The sequence below is a fragment of the Oncorhynchus masou genome, chromosome 1, assembly GCF_036934945.1.
Source record: "Oncorhynchus masou masou isolate Uvic2021 chromosome 1, UVic_Omas_1.1, whole genome shotgun sequence".
Lineage (NCBI taxonomy): Eukaryota > Metazoa > Chordata > Actinopteri > Salmoniformes > Salmonidae > Oncorhynchus > Oncorhynchus masou.
Window position 1 is genome coordinate 64056420 of NC_088212.1, and position 24869 is coordinate 64081288.

The 24869-nt window shown below is 44.3% G+C and overlaps 1 protein-coding gene across 1 annotated transcript in view; it reads left to right on the top strand.

Annotated features, from left to right (window-relative positions):
* fam189a1 (family with sequence similarity 189 member A1) overlaps window positions 1–24869 on the top strand; it is a 141030-nt gene that overhangs the window by 41978 nt on the left and 74183 nt on the right. The window contains exon 2 of the mRNA XM_064977240.1: window positions 11275–11331. Within this exon, the coding sequence (XP_064833312.1) occupies window positions 11275–11331 (57 nt within the window). The remainder of the gene's footprint in view (window positions 1–11274; window positions 11332–24869) is intronic.

Below are 24869 nucleotides of genomic sequence, written 5' to 3' on the forward strand. Positions count from 1 at the left end.
ATTATCAAGAAGGACAGACTAGAGCAGTGCTCCCTGTGCTCCCTGTCTGTTGCCTGTGCCGTCTGTAGGCCAGGCCAGCGACATCAACCGTAATGTCATGCAGCAGGTCAGTGACATGCAGGTAGAGGGGCTGCTAGACACAGATGATGGTGATGATGTTGTTGGGTTGTTTGTTTGTTCCCGTTGTGGTGATGAGAATTAGATTGTAATGTTAGCCTTTCTCACACTGTGGTCAGCTAAGCCTGGTTTAGTGATGATGATGATGCTGCTGATGATACTGATTCTGATGATGTTGACAATGACAATAGCATCATCACACTCGTCAGTGCATGATCAGAGAAGATTTTAGACACAGGATTTCTAAAGGAATATTTCTGAATTCAGGAGCTTTTTGTTTAGATCTTCATTATTAAAACGCTCCAAGGAAATCTATTTAGGCTATCACTGGTTAATGCTGATTGGTAGTTTCTACAATTAAGTATTTTTGCAATTAGACAAAAGCAGACTAACTTTTTTTTATTTTATCACCAATCGCTTCTCTGTTGGAGTTGATTCAGCAGGGATACATCTGTTACTGCAATTGGTGGATGGAGAGAATGATTTGATATGTGAGTAAATAACAGAGAGAGAGGAAGAAGAGGGATAAGACGAATAAAGGGTGAGTGGGGTAGAGAGTGAGATGCCCAGCCCCCAGGCATTGCCTGACAACCTACTGTTGTCCCCCTGTTTCCATGGCAATGACGACAAGGTGCCTAAAGTGGAGGGATATGGGAAGGGGCTGGGGGAGGGGAGAAAGGGAGAGAGAGAGTGAAAGAGAGTGAGAGAGAAAGAGAGAGGAAAATAAATAAAATGTGAATGCTTGTAGTAGAAGCATTGGAAGAGGGGTAAAACAAGTTCTGCCAAGCTATCTTTTAGAGCACCATTTAGCCATCTATAGCTTTGCTTTTGTCTTGGACAGTAAAGAGTAGTGGCCTCCCTGGACAAAAGGTTGAGAGAGCTGTTCAGGGCTGTAGTTTACGTAGATAGCAGCACTAATGTTCTTGTCGTATTCTCAAGAGGCACTAGAGAAGGATGGAGGACAGTGAGAGGGGTTAGAGCGAGAACACACACCTCTCACCCCCATTCATAGAACATCAGCAGAGAGGGACTTCTGAAGGTTCAAACAGAACTGCTCATGCTGTCATCAGACTAAAGGTTCACTGTGATGGTAGAATTCACCTTCACTATGCTTATTAACGTTAACCTCCTCAATCTCATGGTGATGTCATGCTCCATTTTACAGCCTCACTGAATCATCTCTCAGATCCTGACTCTTGTGTGTGTGAATATTTGAGATGGAAACCATATTTATTTTTTATGGCAAACACAATGCCCTGCGAAACGTGTATCGGAATTTGGGTTTAGAAGATGTTTGCTCAAAATTGTGTCATCTGAGCTCATCTCTGAATTGGGATTAAAATGCTCACTCTGATTGACTAGAGAGCTCTCCACATTCATGAGATGAAAGCAACTGCAGCCTCCTCCCTGGCTGTGGGCTCTCCACTGATCACACAGAGGCAGTAGACATCAAGAGTGTCACCCCTTTTAAAGCAGGCCTCGCTTAGACATCCATTTAATTACTAGACTGCTCCATTTAATTAAGGCGGGGCGGTGAGTTTCTCCTGACACATCCAATTCAGCCCTGGATATACATAGGCTCAGCAGCTACTCAGCAGCTAGGATTTACACACACACACACACACACACACACACACACACACACACACACACACACACACACACACACACACACACACACACACACACACACACACGACAGTTTGGCAAGGAAGGGAATGTTTTTAGAAAGCTTTTTCCTAGCCAAAGATAAATGAGGGGAGAGTGGATTAACTGTTACAGCAGAAGAGGAGGTAAGAGATGCACAAGATCTTCAACGCCTGTGTGTGGCCAGGAAACTGAATGTTAGATGGAAACTGAATGTAAGATGGAAACAGAATGTTAGATGGAAACTGAATGTTAGATGGAAACTGAATGTTAGATGGAAACTGAATGTTAGATGGAAACTGAATGTTTGATGGAAATAATATCAGTTTATGTTGAATAAATGCTGAGTTTGTATGATGGTAGATTATGAAAATACAGTATCTACTGCAGGGCTCTGTTCCCGGAGAGATACGGTCCTGTAGGTTTTCGCTTCAACCCCACTCTAGCGCACCTGATTCTAATAATTAGCTGGTTGATAAGATGAATCAGGTCGGTTACATCTGGGGTTGGATTGAAAACCTACTGGAGGGTAGCTTCCTAGGAACAGGGTTGGAGAGCCCAGATCTACCTTGTATAACCAGGGTGTTGCCTTGCAGGTGAGAGGAGAAACACTTAGCCAGGAAGCTCCAACCACTAGAGCTCAGTAGCTAAACATCATGACTACTGAATATGACACGGGGAGGTAGGAGGTAGAGGTAGTGGAGAACATCATATGATCTGATAACCCAGGGTAGTCTTACTGCTACCTTTTCACCATGCTGGCATGGCCTCCTCCTTTTCAAGCAGCAGGTTTCTATTGGACAGGATCCAACATTCTTGTCATCCAGTCCACCACTCTAGACCACCTGCTGTCCACCATGCTGCCCAGGGCTGGACCAGTGACCTTGGACTTACCATGTGACCCAGAAGGCAGTAAGTAGTGTCAGCAATCAGAGAGAGCAGCATTTTACCTGATGACATAAACAGCAGAAAAACATGATTTCACAGATGACAAAGACAATAACACGGAGTGCAATCTGTCTTGACGAAACAGAACATCATAACACAGGGGTCAGAGGTCAGGGAGCATCATAACACCAACCTCCACTCGCTCCAGATGGACAGCTCAACCACAGGTGGTGTGAAACTCAGTAAGCTTCACACTGAGAGGAGATCATTCACATGCACCTCACTTTCCCCCTGCGATATGTCACAAAGCAGTTCCAGAATCACCCTATCGCACTATAATAGGTGTGGAAGCAATATAAGAGACTATTGCTTCATTACATCCTAATTGTGATAGCTGTGTATGGAATCTGTAACAGGGCTGTGATGTGGGTGTTTGTGAGTGTGTGTTTGTGTGTGTGTCTCTCTCTCTCTCTCTCTGTGATGAGTTTGGATGCTTGCATCACATTGGATGTGAGTGAGATTTTGTGCACCCCCCACAGCTTTGAGGTTGATGGAAAATCATTATGGATCTTGGCAAGTGGCCGGCGGGTGGTTGCCTAGGAAACCTGACTGTCTGTCGGTGGCTCCCTTCTTCCCATGCGTCTTGGTGACCTGAGGTATGTGAAATGCCCAGACTTTAAGACCGTCACTCAGAGTAATGTGTGCTTCGATGGGTGGCAGGGGGTCTTCCATGAATGAATGAGATTAAATAAAACCTGTTAGAAACATAGAATCCATGATGCACGCTGCTCTGTGTGATGTTTATCAGCACTGTGGAGACTTCATTGTAGAAAACAACCATCTTCCACTGGCAGCCAGTGTGTTATTATCATGCAGGTGATTGCAGATGACATGGTGTATCATTGTCGTCTGCCTTGTTTTTGTGGGATTGGCTGAGCCCTGCTCACAGTGAGGGGCCCCAATGCTGAATGGGGGCAGGGCATTATGTGAGGCACAGGGAGCGTGGAGGGACAGTCAGGGGGGGGGGGTGATAATGTCCACTCTTATGTTGTTATGCTGTAAACCATATCCACAGCATTCCAACAGCCCTCTCCATCCCTACCCCTGCCGTCGCCATCCACAGTTCCATCATTACAGCCTCATCACCACCATGCCTATGTCTGTGTGAGAGAGAGAGCAGTGACCTCGGACAGGCCAGTGACTGCAGGGGGCATGCTCCTCGTGATTATTCCTGTTCTCCACTGATGCCTGGGGGTATAGGGTGCTGTAATCACTGACCCCCCCCCTTCATCCAACTCCCACAGTCAGCTCAGGGTCAATTATCATAACAGTACTAATGGGAAAGCCTGGGAGAACACATCATGAATAGTTGTGGGCTCTGGGCTGGGGGGTGTGAGATTAACGCTTGCACTGCTGTGGGGTCAGGCCTATAAGAAGGTCCAGAGTTGTGTCCTGCAATGTAAAGGAGATGGAGGGTAGGGGTGTGTAGGTGTAGAGGAGCGTGTAGGTACAGTATATAGGAGTGTGTAGGGGTGTATATATATATATATATATATATATATATATATATATATATATATATATATATATACATATACACACACACACTACCGTTCAAAAGTTTTTTTGTTGTTTTTTGTTGTTGAAAGAAAAGCACATTTTTTGTCCATTAAAATAACATCAAATTGATCAGAAATACAGTCTAGACGTTGTGAATGTTGTAAATGACTATTGTAGCTGGAAACAGCTGATTTTTTTATTGAATATCTACATAGGCGTGCAGAGGCCCATTATCAGCAACCATCACTCCTGTGTTCTAATGGCACGTTGTGTTAGCTATTCCAAGTTTATCATTTTAAAAAGGGTAATTGATCATTAGAAAACCCTTTTGCAATTGTGTTAGCACAGCTGAAAACTGTTGTTCTGATTGAAGAAGCAATAAAACTGGCCTTCTTTACACTAGTTGAGTTTCTGGAGCATCAGCATTTGTGGGTTCGATTACAGGCTCAAAATGGCCAGAAACAAAGACCTTACCTCTGAAACTCGTCAGTCTATTCTTGTTCTGAGAAATGAAGGCTGTTCAATGCGAGAAAATGCCAAGAAACTGAAGATCTCATACAACGCTGTGTACTACTCCCTTCACAGAACAGCTCAAACTGGTTCTAACCAGAATAGAAAGAGGAGTGGGAGGCCCCGGTGCACAAATGAGCAAGAGGACAAGTACATTAGTGTGTCTAGATTATAGATGGGCTATGTACAGGTGCAGTAATCTGTGAGCTGCTCTGACAGCTGGTGCTTAAAGCTAGTGAGTGAGATAAGTGTTTCCAGTTTCAGAGATTTTTGTAGTTCGTTCCAGTCATTGGCAGCAGAGGACTGGAAGGAGAGGCGGACAAAGGAAGAATTGGTTTTGGGGGTGACCAGAGAGATATACCTGCTGGAGCGCGTTCTACAGGTGGGTGTTGCTATGGTGACCAGTGAGCTGAGATAAGGGGGGACTTTTCCTAGCAGGGTCTTGTAGATGACCTGGAGCCAGTGTGTTTGGCGATGAGTATGAAGCGAGGGCCAGGCAATGAGAGCGTACAGGTCGCAGTGGTGGGTAGTATATGGGGTTTTGTGACAAAACGGATGGCACTGTGATAGACTGTATCCAATTTGTTGAGCAGGGTATTGGAGGCTATTTTGTAAATGACATCGCCGAAGTCGAGGATCAGTAGGATGGTCAGTTTTATGAGGGTATGTTTGGCAGCATGAATGAAGGATGCTTTGTTGTGAAATAGGAAGCCAATTCCAGATTTAACTTTGGATTGGAGATGTTTGATGTGAGTCTGGAAGGAGAGTTTACAGTCGAACCAGACACCTCGGTATTTGTAGTTGTCCACATATTCTCAGTCAGAACCGTCCAGAGTAGTGATGCAGGACGGGCGGGCAGGTGTAGGCAGCGATCGGTTGAAGAGCATGCATTTAGTTTTACTTGTATTTAAGAGCAGTTGGAGGCCACGGAAGGAGAGTTGTATGGCATTGAAGCTCATCTGGAGGGTTGTTAACACAGTGTCCAAAGAATCATCCAAAGAATGATCAGAGACTCACCAGCAGCAAGAGCAACATCATTGATGTATACAGAGAAGAGAGTCGGACCAAGAATTGAACCCTGTGGCACCTCCATAGACTGCCAGAGTTCCGGACAACAGGCCCTCCGATTTGACACACTGAACTCTATCAGAGAAGTAGTTAGTGAACCAGGCAGGGCAATCATTTGAGAAACCAAGGCTATCGAGTCTGCCGATGAGGATGTGTTGATTGACAGAGTTGAAAGCCTTGGCCAGGTCAAGGTTCAGGTCAAAATGAGTTTTAAAACTGGAATGTTCTCTGCACACCATGACAAAATGTGTAGAATTGCAGGTAATAAGTTTTAAACCTGTATTAGAGCTCCATTTCCAATAGCTTTGCTTTTGTCTTGGACAGTCCCATTCCCCATCACATAGACATCTCAATAAAGAGTAGTGGCCTCCCTGGACAAAAGGTTGAGAGAACTGTTCAGGGCTGTAGTTTACGTAGATAGCAGCACTAATGTTCTTGTCGTATTCTCAAGAGGCACTAGAGAAGGATGGAGGTCAGTGAGAGGGGTTAGAGCGAGAACACACACCTCTCACCCCCATTCATAGATCATTCATGTGCTTATTAACGTTAACCTCCTCAATCTCATGGTGATGTCATGCTCCATTTTACAGCCTCACTGAATGATCACCTCTCAGATCCTGACTCTTGTGTGTGAATATTTGAGATGGAAACCATGTTTATTTTTTATGGCAAACACAATGCCCTGAGAAAAGATTAAAATAATTCTCATCTATATTATTCGTAGTCGTCTATTTACCACCACAGACCGATGCTGCCACCAAGACCGCACTCAACCAACTCTGTAAGGCCATATGTATGTAAACAAGAAAATGATCATCCAGAAGCAGTGCTCCTAGTGGCCGGGGACTTTAATGCAGGCAAACTTTAATCAGTTTTACCAAATCATTGCCAGCATGTCACATGTGCAACCAGAGGAAAAAAAACTCTAGACCACCTTTACTCCACACACAGAGATGCATACAAAGCTCTCACCCACACTCCATTTGGCAAATCTGACCATAATTCTATCCTCTTGATTCCTGCTTACAAGAAAAAACTAAAGCAGGAATTACCAGTGACTCGCTCAATACGGAAGTGGTCAGATGACATGGATGCTACGCTACAGGACTGTTTTGCTGGGCTGGAATATGTCCAGCACAGACTGGAATATGTTCGGGGATTCATCAGGAGTATACCACCTCAGTCATTGGCTTCATCAATAAGTGCATCGATGACGTCATCCCCACAGTGACCGTACGTACATATCCCAACCAGAAGCCATGGATTACAGGCAACATCCGTATCGTGCTAAAGGCTAGAGCTGCCGCTTTCAAGGAGCGGGACACTAATCCGGATGCTTATAGGAAATCCCACTATGCCCTCAGACGAACCATCAAACAAGGAAAGCGTCAATACAGGATTAAGATTGAATCCTACTACACCGGCTCTGACGCTCGTCGGATATGGCAGGGCTCGAAAACTATTACGGACTACAAAGGGAAACCCAGACACGAACCCAGTGACGCGAGCCTACCAGATGAGCTAAATGCCTTTTATGCTCGCTTCGAGGCAAGCAACACTGAAGCATGCACCAGAGCACCAGTTGTTCTGGATGACTGTGTGATAACACTCTCGGTAGCCGATGTGAGCAAGACCTTTAAACGGGTCAACATTCACAAAGCCGAAGGGCCAGATAGATTACCAGGACGTGTATTCAAAGTATATGCGGACCAACTGGCAAGTGTCTTCATTGACATTTTCAACCTCTCCCTGACCGAGTCTGTAATACCTACGTGTTTCTAGTAGATCACCATAGTCCCTGTGCCCAAGGAAGTGAAGGTAACCTGCCTAAATGATTACCGGTCGTAGCACTCACTTTGGTACCCATGAAATGCTTTGAAAGGCTGGTCATGGCTCACATCAACAGCATCCTCCTGGATACCCTAGACCCACTCCAATTTGCATACCGCCCCAACAGATCCACAGATGACGCAATCTCAATCTCACTCCACACTGCCCTTTCCCACCTGGACAAAAGGAACACCTATGTGAGAATGCTGTGTGGGTGTGTAGGTGTGTCAGAGTGTGTACAGGCTGCAGCGTGCATAAACGCTCCAGACTGGAATGTGGCCTGGGGGGCAGACAGACAGGAGAGGGGGCTTTGGGGTCAATGACATTCTGAACAAGGGATCTAGGGAGGGCTTATTTGGTTTTGTCTTCCAAAAAGCATCGTTTTACTTTTCTGTTCAGTTGGTGGACTGCAAAAAATACATTGTTGCGATATCAGATACTTGTGTTGTGGAAGGCTTATGATTGATCACAATGTGTACTGTTCGAGACGTCAGGGTTGTTATGCTGTGTGGTGTGTGTGTGTGTATGTGTGTGTGCGTGCGTGCGTGTGTGGCTGTCAGAGTGTAGTACATTCTTTCATGTCTCTGTGTGGCACAACCTGTGATGAGTTGCTTGGAAATCTTTCATTCCATTTCAGGAGCCATTTTTTTTTGGTGTGCATATGTATGTGTTATACACGCCAGAGTTGTTGTCTCAGTTGATGGGTGTGGCCAGTGTGTCTGTTGGTGGCTATGTGTAAATGCTGTGCTTTGTTTTGTGTGGGTAAGGGGGTTGTTGTATATCTCTGGATGGTAAGCTATACACTGTAGGGACCATGTAGTGAATCCAGATGTGGGAGAGAGAAAAGAGAGAGGCTATTCTCTCCTGATGATAGACAACACTAAACAACAGGAGTCTGATTGGAGTCTGATTGGAAGCCATCTCAATACAGAAGCTTTTAATGGTAGGATGCAGGAATCGATGGCCCTGATTTTGTATAGCTAATGAGAGCAGATTTGGGTATTTCATGGATAATTTGCTCCTTTTAGAGAATACGTTGTTTTTATATTAATAACAGTCAGTTGAGAATGAGATTGATTGATTAGCTCATTTGTGTGTCCCCTTTTGAACTCAAAGTCCACAGTGTTTATAAACTGCAGCAGGGCAGAAGTGAAAGAAAAGGAGCGTCTCCAAACTGGTGAGTTGAGCTGAATAGGTGGCCGGGCCTCAGTGACTACCGTGGTAAAGTGTCTTAATCCTTTTCCCAGTGCAGCGGAGAGAGGAATCCCTGCGTGATTGACACAAAGCTATCACCGGCAGCCCTCTCCATATCACCTCTCAGACAGCCACAACCATAGCTACAGACTCTGCTCCAGCCAGCCTCAGTCCAGAGTTTAGCAGCTCCACTAGCCCCTAAAGCCTGCCTGACACCCCCCCCCCTTCTCCAGGGGACCAGAGTTGTTTCACTCTCAGACACCCAACTTCCTGAAGTTTCCCCTTATGACTAGCTTTCAGAGTAGAGACAAGGCTGAGTGGATTCTCTACTCACCAGTTAAGAGTGCTAGCTAATGAATGTTCCCTTCGTCCCCTGGAAGAGGGCTGGTGCAGGGCTTAACGCAGCCTGCCTGTCCTTCCTTTCCTCCACCATCTGAGATGTAAGAATTAAATGGGGAGATAAGAGGGAGGAGTCCCCTGGGTGCCATGACAACTAAGCTCTATGGAAAGAAAAGTGAAACTTAACTGTGTTGCCGCAGAAATAGCCATCCATTCATGTGCTCCTGGGTTCTTTATGTGGTATCAGAGGTTGACGGGGGCTGTTTGGAGATCAGGTGTGTGAGACGGTTACGGTGTTGCTCTGGACCAGAGGTGTCTGTGCTAAAGACAGGAGCAGAGGAGAGGAGCTGATCTCTGTGTGTCTGCTGTCTGGCACAGACCTGGGCTGCTTTTACTGCTGAACAGATTTACTACCAGACTGCATATGCAGGGATACAGCCTTTATCTCCCTCCCCTTGCTCTCTCTCTCTCGCATGCTCTCTCGCTCTCTCTCTCTTTCTCTTCCTCTGTTGCAACAGAATGCGTGATCTATAATTCATGAGAGCAAATAGATATTGAAGCGTTCACATCTCGGTAGAAATCTGCCTTTGAAATTATCATCTCTCTCCAAGCTTCCGAAACATATTCATGTCACTTGCAGAATATGTTTAATGATTCCATCAAATGAATATTTCAGAATTAAAATGACTGGGTATGTAAAATCATCTTCCCTCGATTTGGTCACTGTTCAAAACAAAAAAATCTTACTGTGTAGGCATTAACATGCTTAATTATGTAGACAGTAGGCATGTTACAGTGATAAGATGTGTACATTTTGGCAGACAATAGGTATTGGCTCCTGCACACTGTATATACAACTCTATGTTCTTTTCGGGTGTTCTCCCTTTTTGTCAATGCTAATCTGCAGTGAGGGAGTCACTCAGCACATTTTGATTGGACAAGATAAATAATCCTCCTGATCTGAAAGCGTAATGATCTGCTAGTCTCACTGATCTTCAGCCCTCATCTAAAATGGGTCAAATGTGAATAACACTGTGCGAATTTAACATCTCCAAAATATTCTTACTTTACATCCATTGGAGCTCTGTAAGACAGTAGGCTAGATCCCAGGCAGTTTTGTCAACGGGCGCACGGCCCCAGTAGTCTGACGGAATCAGGTGCAAAATGGTGGTATTTATGTGCAGGTGCAGAAGGTGAGCTGGAACTAAGGAATATGGACAATGGCCATTACATAATACATGTCACAAATATTAGGACATAAGCATTCAAAGAATAATGATATTAGGAAAATACCCCTCAACTGAGAAAATTCAAATGATTGAATATGCAGATGTGACGCTCCCAAAAGCAGTTCAGGTCAGCGATACAAAGTAACTTTAAACTAATAATAAACAATCAAATGTTTTACTCATATGTGATTTTTATGTAACAACCGCAATGCATGTTAGAAGGGTTTTAACAACAGGAATATGTCTGAAAAGGTTAGCAACATAAACAAACATTAGCATTTGCAATCTGTGTTTGTGTAAAATGAGGGGACAGCGTTGGAGTGGGCGCTCTCCAGTGCGTATCGTCACTCACCGTCTGCTTCAGTGTGTTTTCAGTATTTTTATTTTATTTTTGAGTATCAGCCAAAGACATAAACAAGTCAAGATGGCTATAACAATAGAGGGGATTGGTTTGCCCTTGTTCATGAAAGGCTGCCTGTAGGTCTGATGTCTTTCCAGCTGAACTCGGGATTCAGAGAGAGGCTAGTGTGTAAAAGAGAGGTGATGGAGAGGGGGTGAGTGAGAGAAGCTAGGTGGGTGGGGGAGTGTTGTTGGTTAATGGTGGGTGAAGGAGGGTGAAGGAGAGAGAATGTAGAGAAACAGAATGCTGGAGGCTAATAGAACACCAGATATGAAGTTCATTTTTTTTACTGTGATGTGTCAACTCACACCAAGGAGATATCATCACATTCCAAGATCACACCACAGTAAACCATACGGAAAAACCTAGTACCCATGTCTGTCTTTCCCCTTTCTCTCACATGCGGGGACTGTTCATGACCATGTTGGTTATCCTAACTGTTGTACTGCGTTTTCATCCCTTCCATTGACCTATAGTGTTGTTCTCTTTCAGGTGCTGCTGTCTGGACTGATAGGAGTGGTGTCATGGAAGAGGCCTCTCTCTCTGGTGGTGAGTGATAGTCTAACTCTAACTTCCTGATCTGACCTAACCTTCTCAGAGGGGATATTTGCCCACATATTTGCCAAGCCCTCTCCAGGGCAACTAGTTTTCAGTGGTGTAAATGTCACGACTCCGACCGAAGGTGGCTCCCCTTCCCGTTCGGGTGGCGCTTGGCGGTCGTCGTCGCCGGCCTACTAGCTGCCACTGATTATTTTCTCCCCCTCCTTATGTGTTTATTGAGTACACCTGTTTTGAGTTGGTTGTAATTAGTGAGGCTTTATTAGACTGCCGGCCCGCCTGTTTCTTTGTGCGGGATTGATTATTGTAACCCTGGTGTTTGCTATAGATTACGTGTTTGTGTATTTAGTGCTAGACTGTTTTCGTTCCCTGTGTCTGGGGCATTTGGTTTGAGCACCCGAAAGTGGGGTGGCCGTTGTTCACCGTGTGTGCATTAAAGCAGCACTTTATTGAACTCTCTGCTTTCCTGCGCCCGATTTCACCCTCACGACACCCAGGACCTTACAGTAAAGTACTTAAGTAAATTTGCTTTGAAGTACTACTTAAGTAGTTTTTTGGGGTATCTGTACTTTACTTTACTATTTATATATTTGTTAACTTTTACTTTTACTCCACTACATTCCTAAAGAATATAATACATACATTTTCCCTGACACGCGAAAGTAGTCTTTACATTTTGAATGCTTAGCAGGACAGGAAAATGGTCTAATTTACTCACTTAAAGAGAAAATCCCTGGTCATCCCTACTGCATCTGATCTGGTGGACACACTAAACACAAATGCTTTGTTTGTAAATTATGTCTGAGTGTTGGAGTGTGCCCCTGGCTATCCATAAATGCAAAAATGGTTTGCTTAATATAAGGTATTTGAAATGATTTATACTTTTACTTTTCATACTTAAGTATATTGTAACAATTACATTTACTTTTGCTACTTAATAACCTCTTTGGGCTGAGATCCCAGTGGAAGTGCAGGGCGCCAAATTCAAACAACAGAAATCTCATAATTAAAATTCCTCAAACATACAAGTATTTTACACCATTTTAAGGATACACTTCTTGTTAATCCCACCACAGTGTCCGATTTCAAATAGGCTTTATGGCGAAAGCACCACAAACGATTATGTTAGGTGAATGCCGAGTCACAGAAAAACACAATTTTTCCTGCCAAAGAGAGGAGTCACAAAAAGCAGAAATAGAGAAATTAATCACTAACCTTTGATGATCTTCATCAGATGACACTCATAGGACTTCATGTTCCACAATAAATGTTTGATTTGTTCGATAAAGTTCATAATTTATGTCTAAATACCTCCTTTTTGTTTGCGCGTTCAGTACACAATCCAAAGTCAGACGTGTGGGCAAGTCCATGCGAAAGTTCAGACGAAAAGTCATATTACAGAAACATGTCAAACGAAGTATAGAATCAATCTTTAGGATGTTTTTAACATAAATCTTCAATAATGTTCCAATTGGAGAATTTCTTTGTCTTTAGAATTGCAATGGAACAGAGCTAACTCTCACGTGAGTGCCGAGACTGAGATCGTGGCACTCAATCCCCTCTCATTCGCCCCCACTTCACAGTAGAAGCATCAAACAAGGTTCTAAAGACTGTTGACATCTAGTGGAAGCCGTAGGAAGTGCAATATGACCAATATCCCACTGTATCTTCAATAGGGAATGAGTTGAACTACAAACCTCAGATTTCCCACTTCCTGGTTGGATTTTTTCTCCGATTTTTGCCTGCCATATGAGTTCTGTTATACTCACAGACATCATTCAAACAGTTTTAGAAACGTCAGAGTGTGTTCTATGCAAATCTAAATAATATGCATATATTAGCAACTGGGCATGAGTAGCAGGCAGTTTACTCTTGGCACCTTATTCATCCAAGCTACTCAATACTGCCCCGAGCCATAAGAAGTTTTAAGTATATTTAAAACCAAACACTTTTTTACTTTTACTCAAGTAGGATTTTACTAAGTGACTGTAAGGGTTGTGGAACTGGTGGCAGTGAAGTCACACGCAGGAGAGCAGAAATAGGTAATAGTCGGTGCAGTTTAATTTAAAAACCAACGTCAATAAAAAAAGAACATACATGGGTACAAAACCCGACGCGCAACAGTAACATAGTGCACAAGCACTTACAAACAAACAATTCCACACAAGGACATGGGGGGAACAGAGGGTTAAATGCACAGCACTTAACACTCAGGCACCCCGTCGTGCCCCGTAGTGCCGGAAGACGTGTGTAAACAAGGCCTCCGCAGTCTGTAGGGCCGTAGGGAGACCAGACAGAGAGAGGAGATGGCAGGACTTAGAGAAACGATCCACAACGACCAGGATCGTGGTGTTTTCCTGTAATGGGGGAGATCGGTCAGGAAATCGATCGACAGGTGTGGCCATGGCCGCTGTGGAACGGGTAAGGGGTGTAGCTTACCTCTGGGCAGGTGCCTAGGAGCCTTACACTGGGCGCATACCGAGCAGGAGGAAACATAAACCCTCACGTCGTTAGCCAAAGTGGGCCACCAGTACTTCCCACTCCGACAAAACAGCGCACCGTTTTTTTATTTAACCTTTATTTAACTAGGCAAGTAAGTTAAGAACAAATTCTTATTTTCAATGATGGCCTAGGAACAGTTTGACCGAAGCCTGGATGTCCAGAGGAGGGTGACGCGTGGGCCCAATAGATCAGCTGGTCACGAACAGCAGACGGTACGTACAGACGCCCAGTGGGGCACTGGAGGGGAGTGGGCTCTGCATGCAACGCCTGCTCAATGTCTGCGTCCAGCTCCCACACTACCGGCGCCACCAGGCAGTATGGGGGTGGGATCCATGGGCCGCTCCTCTGTGTCATACAGCAGGGACAGTGCGTCTGCCTTGGCATTCTGGAAACCTGGTCTGTAAGAAGGGTGTAAACAAAATGGGTGAAAAAGATGGCCCACCTTGCCTGGCGAGGGTTCAGTCTCCTCGCCGCCCGGATGTACTCCAGATTGCGGTGGTCTGTCCAGATGAGAAAGGGGTGTTTAGCCCCCTCAAGCCAATGTCGCCACGCCTTCAAAGCCTTGACGACAGTCAACAGCTCCCGGTCCCCCACGTCATAGTTTCGCTCTGCTGGGCTGAGCTTCCTCGAGAAGAAGGCACAGGGGCGGAGTTTCAGTGGCAGTTACCCGAGCGCTGAGAGAGCACGGCTCCTATCCCAGCCTCGGATGCGTCCACCTCCACTATGAATGCCAAAGAAGGATCCGGATGGGGCAGCACAGGAGCCGAGGTAAACAGAGCCCTCAGGTGACCAAAGGCCCTGTCCACCTCAGCTGACCACTGCAAACGTACCGGTCTCCCCTTCAGCAGTGAGGTAATGGGATCCGCTACCTGACCAAAACCCCGGATAAACCTCCAGTAGTAATTGGCAAACCCTAGAAACCGCTGCACCTCCTTTACCATGGTTGGAGTCGGCCAATTACGCACCGCTGAGATGCGGTCACTCTCCATCTTCACCCCTGAGGTGGAAATGCGGTACCCTTGGAAGGAGACGGTCTGTTGGAAGAACAGACATCTCTCAGCCTTGGCATACAGGTCATGTCCAATAGTTGACCAAGCACCTTGCACACCAGGGACACATGCTCGGCGCGTCATACTGAACGCCGTCTTCCACTCGTAGCCGTCCCCGATACACACCACGTTGTAAGCACTCCTGAGATCAAGTTTGGTGAAGAAGCGCGCCCCATGCATTGACTCAATCGCCGTGGCGATAAGAGGTAAAGGGTAACTGTACCTCACAGTTAACTGATTAAGGCCTCAATAGTCAATACACGGGTGCAGACCTCCCTCCTTCTTCACAAAAAATAAACTCGAGGAGGCGGGGGAAGTGGAGGACAGAATGTACCCCTGACGCAGGGATTCGGAGACATATGTTTCCATAGCCACCGTCTCCGCCTATGACAGAGGATACATGTGACTCCTGGGAAGTGCAGCGTCTAAAATTAAAAACAGAAAAGTGGTGCGTGCATATGTATTCATCCCCTTTGCTATGAAGCCCCTAAATAAGATCTGGTGCAACCAATTCAATTCAGACGTCACATAGTTAGATTGCACACAGGTGGACTTTATTTAACTAAGTGTCACATGATCTGTCACATGATCTCAGTCTATATACACCTGTTCTGAAAATCCCCAGAGTCTGCAACACCACTAAGCAGGCGGCACCACCAAGCAAGCAGCACCATGAAGACCAAGGAGCTCTCCAAACAGGACAGGGATAAAGTTGTGGAGAAGTACAGATCAGGGTTGGGTTACAAAAAAATATCAGACAGAAACTTTGAACATCCCACAGAGCACCATTAAATCCATTATTAAAAAATGGAAAGAATATGGACCACAACAAACCTGCCAAGAGAGGGCCGCCCACCAAAAATCACAGACCAGGCAAGGAGGGCATTAATCAGAGAGGCAAAAAGAGACCAAAGATATAACCCTGAAGGAGCTGCAAAACTCCACAGCGGAGATTGGAGTATCTGTCCATAGGACCACTTTAAGCCATACACTCCACAGAGCTGGACTTTATGGAAGAGTGGCCAGAAAAAAAGCTGTTGCTTAACTTCATGCGACGAGCAATCCCGTATCCGGGATCCTATTTATAGCCTCAAGCTCATTAGCATAACGCAACGTTAACTATTCATGAAAATGAAATGAAATGAAATAAATATATTTGCTCTCAAGCTTAGACTTTTGTTAACAACACTGTCATCTCAGATTTTCAAAATATGCTTTTCAACCATAGCTAAACAAGCATTGTGTAAGAGTATTGATAGCTAGCATAGCTATAAGCCTAGAATTCAGCCAGCAACATTTTCACAAAAACAAGAAAAGCATTAAAATAAAATCATTTACCTTTGAAGAACTTCAGATGTTTTCAATGAGGAGAGTCTCAGTTCGATAGCAAATGTTCAGTTTTTCAAAAAATATTATTTGTGTAGGACAAATCGCTCCGTTTTGTTCACGTTTGGCTACGAAAAAAACCTGTATCCAGTTATAGCCTCAAGCTAATTAGCATAACGTCACGTTAACTATTCATAAAAATCGCAAATGAAATTAAATGAAATTAAATAAATATGCTAGCTCTCAAGCTTAGCCTTTTCTTAACAACACTGTCATCTCAGATTTTCAAAATATGCTTTTCAACCATAGCAAAACAAGCATTTGTGTAAGAGTATTGATAGCTAGCGTAGCATTTAGCATAGCATTTAGGGGGCAACATTTTCACAAAAACCAGAAAAGCATTCAAATAAAATAATTTACCCTGAAGAATTTCGGATGTTTTCAATGAGGAGACTCTCAGTTAGATAGCAAATGTTCAGTTTTTCCTGAAAGATTCCTTGTGTAGGAGAAATCGCTCCGTTTTGTACATCACGTTTGGCTACCAAAAAAAAATGAAAATTCAGTCACCAAAACGCCAAACTTTTTTCCAAATTAACTCCATAATATCGACTGAAACATGGCAAACATTGTTTAGAATCAATCCTCAAGGTGTTTTTCACATATCTCTTCATTGATATATCGTTTGTGGAAGTCTGCTTTCTCCTCTCAATTACATGGAAAAATACTTGCAGCTGAAGTTTACGCACCAATTTCGACGCAGGACACCGGGCGGACACCTGGTAAATGTGGTCTCTTATGGTCAATCTTCCAATGAAATGCCTACAAATACGTCACAATGCTGCAGACACCTTGGGGAAACGGCAGAAATTGTAGGCTCTCTCCTTGCGCATTCACAGCCATATAAGGAGACATTAGAAAACAGAGCTTCAAAAACTTTGCTCATTTCCTGTTTGAAGTTTCATCTTGGTTTCGCCTGTAGCATCAGTTCTGTGGCACTCACAGATAATATCTTTGCAGTTTTGGAAACGTCAGAGTGTTTTCTTTCCAAAGCTGTCAATTATATGCATAGTCGAGCATCTTTTCGTGACAAAATATCTTGTTTAAAACGGGAACGTTTTTTTATCCAAAAATGAAATACTGCCCCTAGAGTTCCAAGAGGTTAAAGAAAGAAATAAGCAAACACGTTTGGTGTTCGCCAAAAGGCATGTGGGAGACTCCCAAAACATATGCAAGAAGGTACTCTGGTCAGATGAGACTAAAATTGAGCTTTTTGTCCATCAAGAAAAATGCTATTTCTTGTGCAAACCCAACACCTCTCATCACCTCGAGAACACCATCCCACAGTGAAGCATGGTGGTGGCAGCATCATGCTGTGGGGATGTTTTTCCTCGGCAGAGACTGGGAAAAATGGTCAGAATTGAAGGAATGATGGATGGCACTAAATACAGGGAAATTCTTGAGGGATACCTGTTTCAGTCTTCCAGAGATTTTAGACTGGGACGGAGGTTAACCTTCCAGCATACTGCTAAAGCAACACTCAAGTGGTTTAAGGGGAAACATTTAAATGTCTTAGAATGGCCCAGTCAAAGCCCAGAACTCAATCCAATTGAAAATCTGCGTTATGACTTAAAGATTGCTGTACGCCAGTGGAACCCATCCAACTTGAAGGAGCTGGAGCAATTTTTCTTTGAAGAATGTGCAAAAATCCAAGTAGCTAGATGTGCCAAGCTTATAGAGACATACCCCAAGAGATTTGCAGCTGTAATTGCTGCAAAAGGTGGCTCTACAAAATATTGACTTTGGGAGGGTGAATAGTTATGCACACTCAGGTTTTCTGTTTTTTTGTCTTATTTCTTGTTTATTTCACAATACATATTTAGTTTCTTCAAAGTGGTAGGCATGTTGTGTAAATCAAATTATACAAACCCTCCAAATATCAATTTTAATTGCAGGTTGTAAGTCAACAAAATAGGAAAAATGCCAAGGGGGGTGAATACTTTCGCAAGCCACTCTAGTATGCAATGAACCAAGTGTCACTCCTACTCAGTAGTCAATATCATCACCATTCTCCTCAGGACAGAGAGAAGAGAACCTCTCACTGTTACGAACCTCATGTGTATAATTCTCTAATTTGACATTTTTGCCATGTTAGACACAATCACCATACAATGTTTTCTCAGAGTTGCTCAGCTGTGTAATGAATTTCTCTTTCCAGATGGCTTATGACAGAAATCACTATCAGAGTCTCTGAGATTAGCCTAAAAGGGGGATGTAATAGGCTGTCATGTTAGACTACACTCAAACCTGTGTTCAGAGCCTCTGCTCATTGTGGATTTACAGTAGCTCCTAGTCTGGTGGGCAGCCTGAGAATGGGATGTAAAATGTATGCATTGAGTCTGCAATGTGCTGCCAACCATTGGTTTCATATATAATAGCAGCATGGCTTGAGAATGCTGCCTGAATTTCTGATGTGTCTCTTTGCTTGTGGACGTGTGAGGATCCATCAGTCAGTGGGCCGTATGTTGGTGGTAGTGGTGCATTGAGAACATGCGTGGAGCCAGTCAGTCAGTGTGCTGTTAGTGATGTGGTGCTTGCAGTGTGCTGTAATTAGTGTTAGTGATATTGGTGTCTGTAGTGTGCTGTAATTAGTGTTAGTGGTGCCTGCAGTGTGCTGTAAGTAGTGTTAGTGGTGTGGTGCCTGCAGTGTGCTGTAATTAGTGTTAGTGGTGTGGTGTCTGCAGTGTGCTGTAATTAGTGTCAGTGGTGTGTCGTGCCTGGGGTGTGCTGTAATTAGTGTTAGTGGTGTCGTGTCTGAAGTGTGCTGTAATTAGTGTTAGTGGTATCTTCAGTGTTCCTTGATTTGTGTTAGTGGTGTGTCGTGTCTGCAGTGTGCTGTCATTAGTGTTAGTGGTGCGTGGTGTCTACAGTGTCCTGTCATTAGTATTCGTGGTGTGTGGTGCCAGCAGTGTGCTGTAATTCATGTTATTGGTGTGTGGTGTCTGCAGTGTTTGCTGCAATTATTGTTAGTGGTGTGTGGTTCCTGCAGTGTGCTGCAATTAGTGTTAGTGGTGTGTGGTGTCTAGAGTGTGCTGTAATTAGTGTTAGTGATGTGTTGTCTGCAGTGTTTGCTGCAATTATTGTTAGTGGTGTGTTGTGTCTAGAGTGTGCTGTAATTAGTGTTAGTGATGTGGTGTCTGCAGTGTTTGCTGCAATTAGTGTTAGTGGTGTGTGGTTCCTGCAGTGTGCTGTAATTAGTGTTAGTGATGTGGTGTCTGCAGTGTGCTGTAATTAGTGTTAGTGGTGTGTTGTGTCTGCAGTGTGCTGTAATTAGTGATGTGGTGTATGGTTCCTGCAGTGTGCTGTAATTAGTGTTAGTGGTGTGGTGTCTGCAGTGTGCTGTAATTAGTGTTAGTGGTGTGTCGTGTCTGCAGTGTGCTGTAATTAGTGTTAGTGGTTTGGTCTCTGCAGTGTGCTGTAATTTGTGTTAGTGGTGTGTGGTGTCTGCAGTGTGCTGTAATAAGTGTTAGTGGTGTCTGCAGTGTGCTGTAATAAGTGTTAGTGGTGTCTGCAGTGTGCTGTAATTAGTGTTAGTGGTGTGGTGTCTGCAGTGTGCTGTAATTAGTGTTAGTGGTGTGTCGTGTCTGCAGTGTGCTGTAATTAGTGTTAGTGGTGTGGTCTCTGCAGTGTGCTGTAATTTGTGTTAGTAATGTGGTGTCTGCAGTGTGCTGTAATTAGTGTTAGTGGTGTGTCGTGTCTGCAGTGTGCTGTAATTAGTGTTAGTGGTGTGTCGTGTCGTGTCTGCAGTGTGCTGTAATTAGTGTTAGTGGTGTGTTGTGTCTGCAGTGTGCTGTAATTAGTGTTAGTGGTGTGTTGTGTCTGCAGTGTGCTGTAATTAGTGTTAGTGGTGTGTCGTGTCTGCAGTGTGCTGTAATTAGTCTTAGTGGTGTGTCGTCTCTGCAGTGTGCTGTAATTTGTGTTAGTAATGTGGTGTCTGCAGTGTGCAATATATAGTGTTAGTGATATTGGTGTCTGCAGTGTGCTGTAATTAGTGTTAGTGGTATGGTGTCTGCAGTGTGCTGTAATTTGTTAGTGGTGTCTTCAGTGTTCTGTGATTTTTGTTAGTGGTGTGTGCTGTAATTAGTGTTAGTGGTGTGGTGTCTGCAGTGTGCTTTAATTAGTGTTAGTGGCGTGTGGTGTCTGCAGTGTGCTGTAATAAGTGTTAGTGGTGTCTGCAGTGTGCTGTAATAAGTGTTAGTGGTGCCTGCAGTGTGCTGTAAGTAGTGTTAGTGGTGTGGTGCCTGCAGTGTGCTGTAATTAGTGTTAGTGGTGTGGTGTCTGCAGTGTGCTGTAATTAGTGTCAGTGGTGTGTCGTGCCTGGGGTGTGCTGTAATTAGTGTTAGTGGTGTCGTGTCTGAAGTGTGCTGTAATTAGTGTTAGTGGTATCTTCAGTGTTCCTTGATTTGTGTTAGTGGTGTGTCGTGTCTGCAGTGTGCTGTCATTAGTGTTAGTGGTGCGTGGTGTCTACAGTGTCCTGTCATTAGTATTCGTGGTGTGTGGTGCCAGCAGTGTGCTGTAATTCATGTTATTGGTGTGTGGTGTCTGCAGTGTTTGCTGCAATTATTGTTAGTGGTGTGTGGTTCCTGCAGTGTGCTGCAATTAGTGTTAGTGGTGTGTGGTGTCTAGAGTGTGCTGTAATTAGTGTTAGTGATGTGTTGTCTGCAGTGTTTGCTGCAATTATTGTTAGTGGTGTGTTGTGTCTAGAGTGTGCTGTAATTAGTGTTAGTGATGTGGTGTCTGCAGTGTTTGCTGCAATTAGTGTTAGTGGTGTGTGGTTCCTGCAGTGTGCTGTAATTAGTGTTAGTGATGTGGTGTCTGCAGTGTGCTGTAATTAGTGTTAGTGGTGTGTTGTGTCTGCAGTGTGCTGTAATTAGTGATGTGGTGTATGGTGCCTGCAGTGTGCTGTAATTAGTGTTAGTGGTGTGGTGTCTGCAGTGTGCTGTAATTAGTGTTAGTGGTGTGTCGTGTCTGCAGTGTGCTGTAATTAGTGTTAGTGGTTTGGTCTCTGCAGTGTGCTGTAATTTGTGTTAGTGGTGTGTGGTGTCTGCAGTGTGCTGTAATAAGTGTTAGTGGTGTCTGCAGTGTGCTGTAATAAGTGTTAGTGGTGTCTGCAGTGTGCTGTAATTAGTGTTAGTGGTGTGGTGTCTGCAGTGTGCTGTAATTAGTGTTAGTGGTGTGTCGTGTCTGCAGTGTGCTGTAATTAGTGTTAGTGGTGTGGTCTCTGCAGTGTGCTGTAATTTGTGTTAGTAATGTGGTGTCTGCAGTGTGCTGTAATTAGTGTTAGTGGTGTGTCGTGTCTGCAGTGTGCTGTAATTAGTGTTAGTGGTGTGTCGTGTCGTGTCTGCAGTGTGCTGTAATTAGTGTTAGTGGTGTGTTGTGTCTGCAGTGTGCTGTAATTAGTGTTAGTGGTGTGTTGTGTCTGCAGTGTGCTGTAATTAGTGTTAGTGGTGTGTCGTGTCTGCAGTGTGCTGTAATTAGTCTTAGTGGTGTGTCGTCTCTGCAGTGTGCTGTAATTTGTGTTAGTAATGTGGTGTCTGCAGTGTGCAATATATAGTGTTAGTGATATTGGTGTCTGCAGTGTGCTGTAATTAGTGTTAGTGGTATGGTGTCTGCAGTGTGCTGTAATTTGTTAGTGGTGTCTTCAGTGTTCTGTGATTTTTGTTAGTGGTGTGTGCTGTAATTAGTGTTAGTGGTGTGGTGTCTGCAGTGTGCTTTAATTAGTGTTAGTGGCGTGTGGTGTCTGCAGTGTGCTGTAATAAGTGTTAGTGGTGTCTGCAGTGTGCTGTAATAAGTGTTAGTGGTGCCTGCAGTGTGCTGTAAGTAGTGTTAGTGGTGTGGTGCCTGCAGTGTGCTGTAATTAGTGTTAGTGGTGTGGTGTCTGCAGTGTGCTGTAATTAGTGTCAGTGGTGTGTCGTGCCTGGGGTGTGCTGTAATTAGTGTTAGTGGTGTCGTGTCTGAAGTGTGCTGTAATTAGTGTTAGTGGTATCTTCAGTGTTCCTTGATTTGTGTTAGTGGTGTGTCGTGTCTGCAGTGTGCTGTCATTAGTGTTAGTGGTGCGTGGTGTCTACAGTGTCCTGTCATTAGTATTCGTGGTGTGTGGTGCCAGCAGTGTGCTGTAATTCATGTTATTGGTGTGTGGTGTCTGCAGTGTTTGCTGCAATTATTGTTAGTGGTGTGTGGTTCCTGCAGTGTGCTGCAATTAGTGTTAGTGGTGTGTGGTGTCTAGAGTGTGCTGTAATTAGTGTTAGTGATGTGTTGTCTGCAGTGTTTGCTGCAATTATTGTTAGTGGTGTGTTGTGTCTAGAGTGTGCTGTAATTAGTGTTAGTGATGTGGTGTCTGCAGTGTTTGCTGCAATTAGTGTTAGTGGTGTGTGGTTCCTGCAGTGTGCTGTAATTAGTGTTAGTGATGTGGTGTCTGCAGTGTGCTGTAATTAGTGTTAGTGGTGTGTTGTGTCTGCAGTGTGCTGTAATTAGTGATGTGGTGTATGGTGCCTGCAGTGTGCTGTAATTAGTGTTAGTGGTGTGGTGTCTGCAGTGTGCTGTAATTAGTGTTAGTGGTGTGTCGTGTCTGCAGTGTGCTGTAATTAGTGTTAGTGGTTTGGTCTCTGCAGTGTGCTGTAATTTGTGTTAGTGGTGTGTGGTGTCTGCAGTGTGCTGTAATAAGTGTTAGTGGTGTCTGCAGTGTGCTGTAATAAGTGTTAGTGGTGTCTGCAGTGTGCTGTAATAAGTGTTAGTGGTGTCTGCAGTGTGCTGTCATAACTGTTAGTGGTGTCTGCAGTGTGCTGTAATTAGTGTTAGTGGTGTCTTCAGTGTTCCTTGATTTGTGTTAGTGGTGTGTGCTGTCTTCAGTGTGATGTGATTAGTGTTAGGGGTGTGGTGCCTGCAGTTAGCTGTAATTAGTGTTCGTGGTGTAGTGTCTGCTGTGTGCTGTAATTAGTGTTAGTGGTGTGTGCTGTCTGCAGTGTGCTGTAATTAGTGTTAGTGGTGTGTGCTGTCTGCAGTGTGTTGTAATTAGTGTTAGTGGTGTGTTGTCTGCAGTGTTCTGTAATTAGTGTTAGTGGTGTGTTGTCTGCAGTGTGCTGTAATTTGTGTTAGTGGTGTGTTGTCTGCAGTGTTCTGTAATTAGTGTTAGTGGTGTGTTGTCTGCAGTGTGCTGTCATTAGTGTTAGTGTTGTGGTTTCTGCAGTGTGCTGTAATTTGTGTTATGAATGTGGTGTCTGCAGTGTGCTGTAATTCATGTTAGTGATGTGGTGCCTGCAGTGTGCTGTAATTAGTGTTAGTGGTGTGTGGTGCCTGCAGTGTGTTGTAATTAGTGTTAGTTGTGTGAGGTGTCTGTGGTGTACTGTAATTAGTGTTCGTGGTGCGTGGTGTCTACAGTGTCCTGTCATTAGTATTCGTGGTGTGTGGTGCCTTCAGTGTGCTGTAATTAGTGTTAGTGGTGTGTGGTGTCTAGAGTGTGCTGTAATTAGTGTTAGTGATGTGGTGTCTGCAGTGTTTGCTGCAATTATTGTTAGTGGTGTGTGGTTCCTGCAGTGTGCTGCAATTAGTGTTAGTGGTGTGTGGTGTCTAGAGTGTGCTGTAATTAGTGTTAGTGATGTGGTGTCTGCAGTGTTTGCTGCAATTATTGTTAGTGGTGTGTGGTGTCTAGAGTGTGCTGTAATTAGTGTTAGTGATGTGGTGTCTGCAGTGTTTGCTGCAATTATTGTTAGTGGTGTGTGGTGTCTAGAGTGTGCTGTAATTAGTGTTAGTGGTGTGTGGTGTCTAGAGTGTGCTGTAATTAGTGTTAGTGATGTGGAGTCTGCAGTGTGCTGCAATTAGTGTTAGTGGTGTGTGGTTCCTGCAGTGTGCTGTAATTAGTGTTAGTGATGTGGTGTCTACAGTGTTTGCTGTAATTAGTGTTAATGGTGTGTGGTTCCTGCAGTGTGCTGTAATTAGTGTTTGTGGTGTGGTGCCTGCAGTGTGCTGTAATTCGTGTTTGTGGTGTGTGGTGTCTAGAGTGTGCTGTAATTAGTGTTAGTGATGTGGTGTCTGCAGTGTGTGCTACAATTAGTGTTAGTGGTGTGTGGTTCCTGCAGTGTGCTGTAATTATTGTTAGTGATGTGGTGTCTGCAGTGTTTGCTGTAATTAGTGTTAGTGGTGTGTGGTTCCTGCAGTGTGCTGTAATTAGTGTTTGTGGTGTGGTGCCTGCAGTGTGCTGTAATTAGTGTTTGTGGTGTGGTGCCTGCAGTGTGCTGTAATTAGTGTCAATGTTAGTGGTGCCTGTAGTGTGCTGTAATTAGTGTTAGTAATGTGGTGCCTGCAGTGTGCTGTAATTAGTGTTAGTAATGTGGTGCCTGCAGTGTGCTGTAATTAGTGTTTGTAAAGTGGTGCCTGCAGTGTGCTGTAATTAGTGTTAGTAATGTGGTGCCTGCAGTGTGCTGTAATTAGTGTTAGTAATGTGGTGCCTGCAGTGTGCTGTAATTAATGTTAGTAATGTGGTGCCTGCAGTGTGCTGTAATTAGTGTTAGTAATGTGGTGCCTGCAGTGTACTGTAGTGCTTAGTGTTATTGGTGGATAGGACGGATTTAGACTTGGTGTGTCTGATACACGACAGTT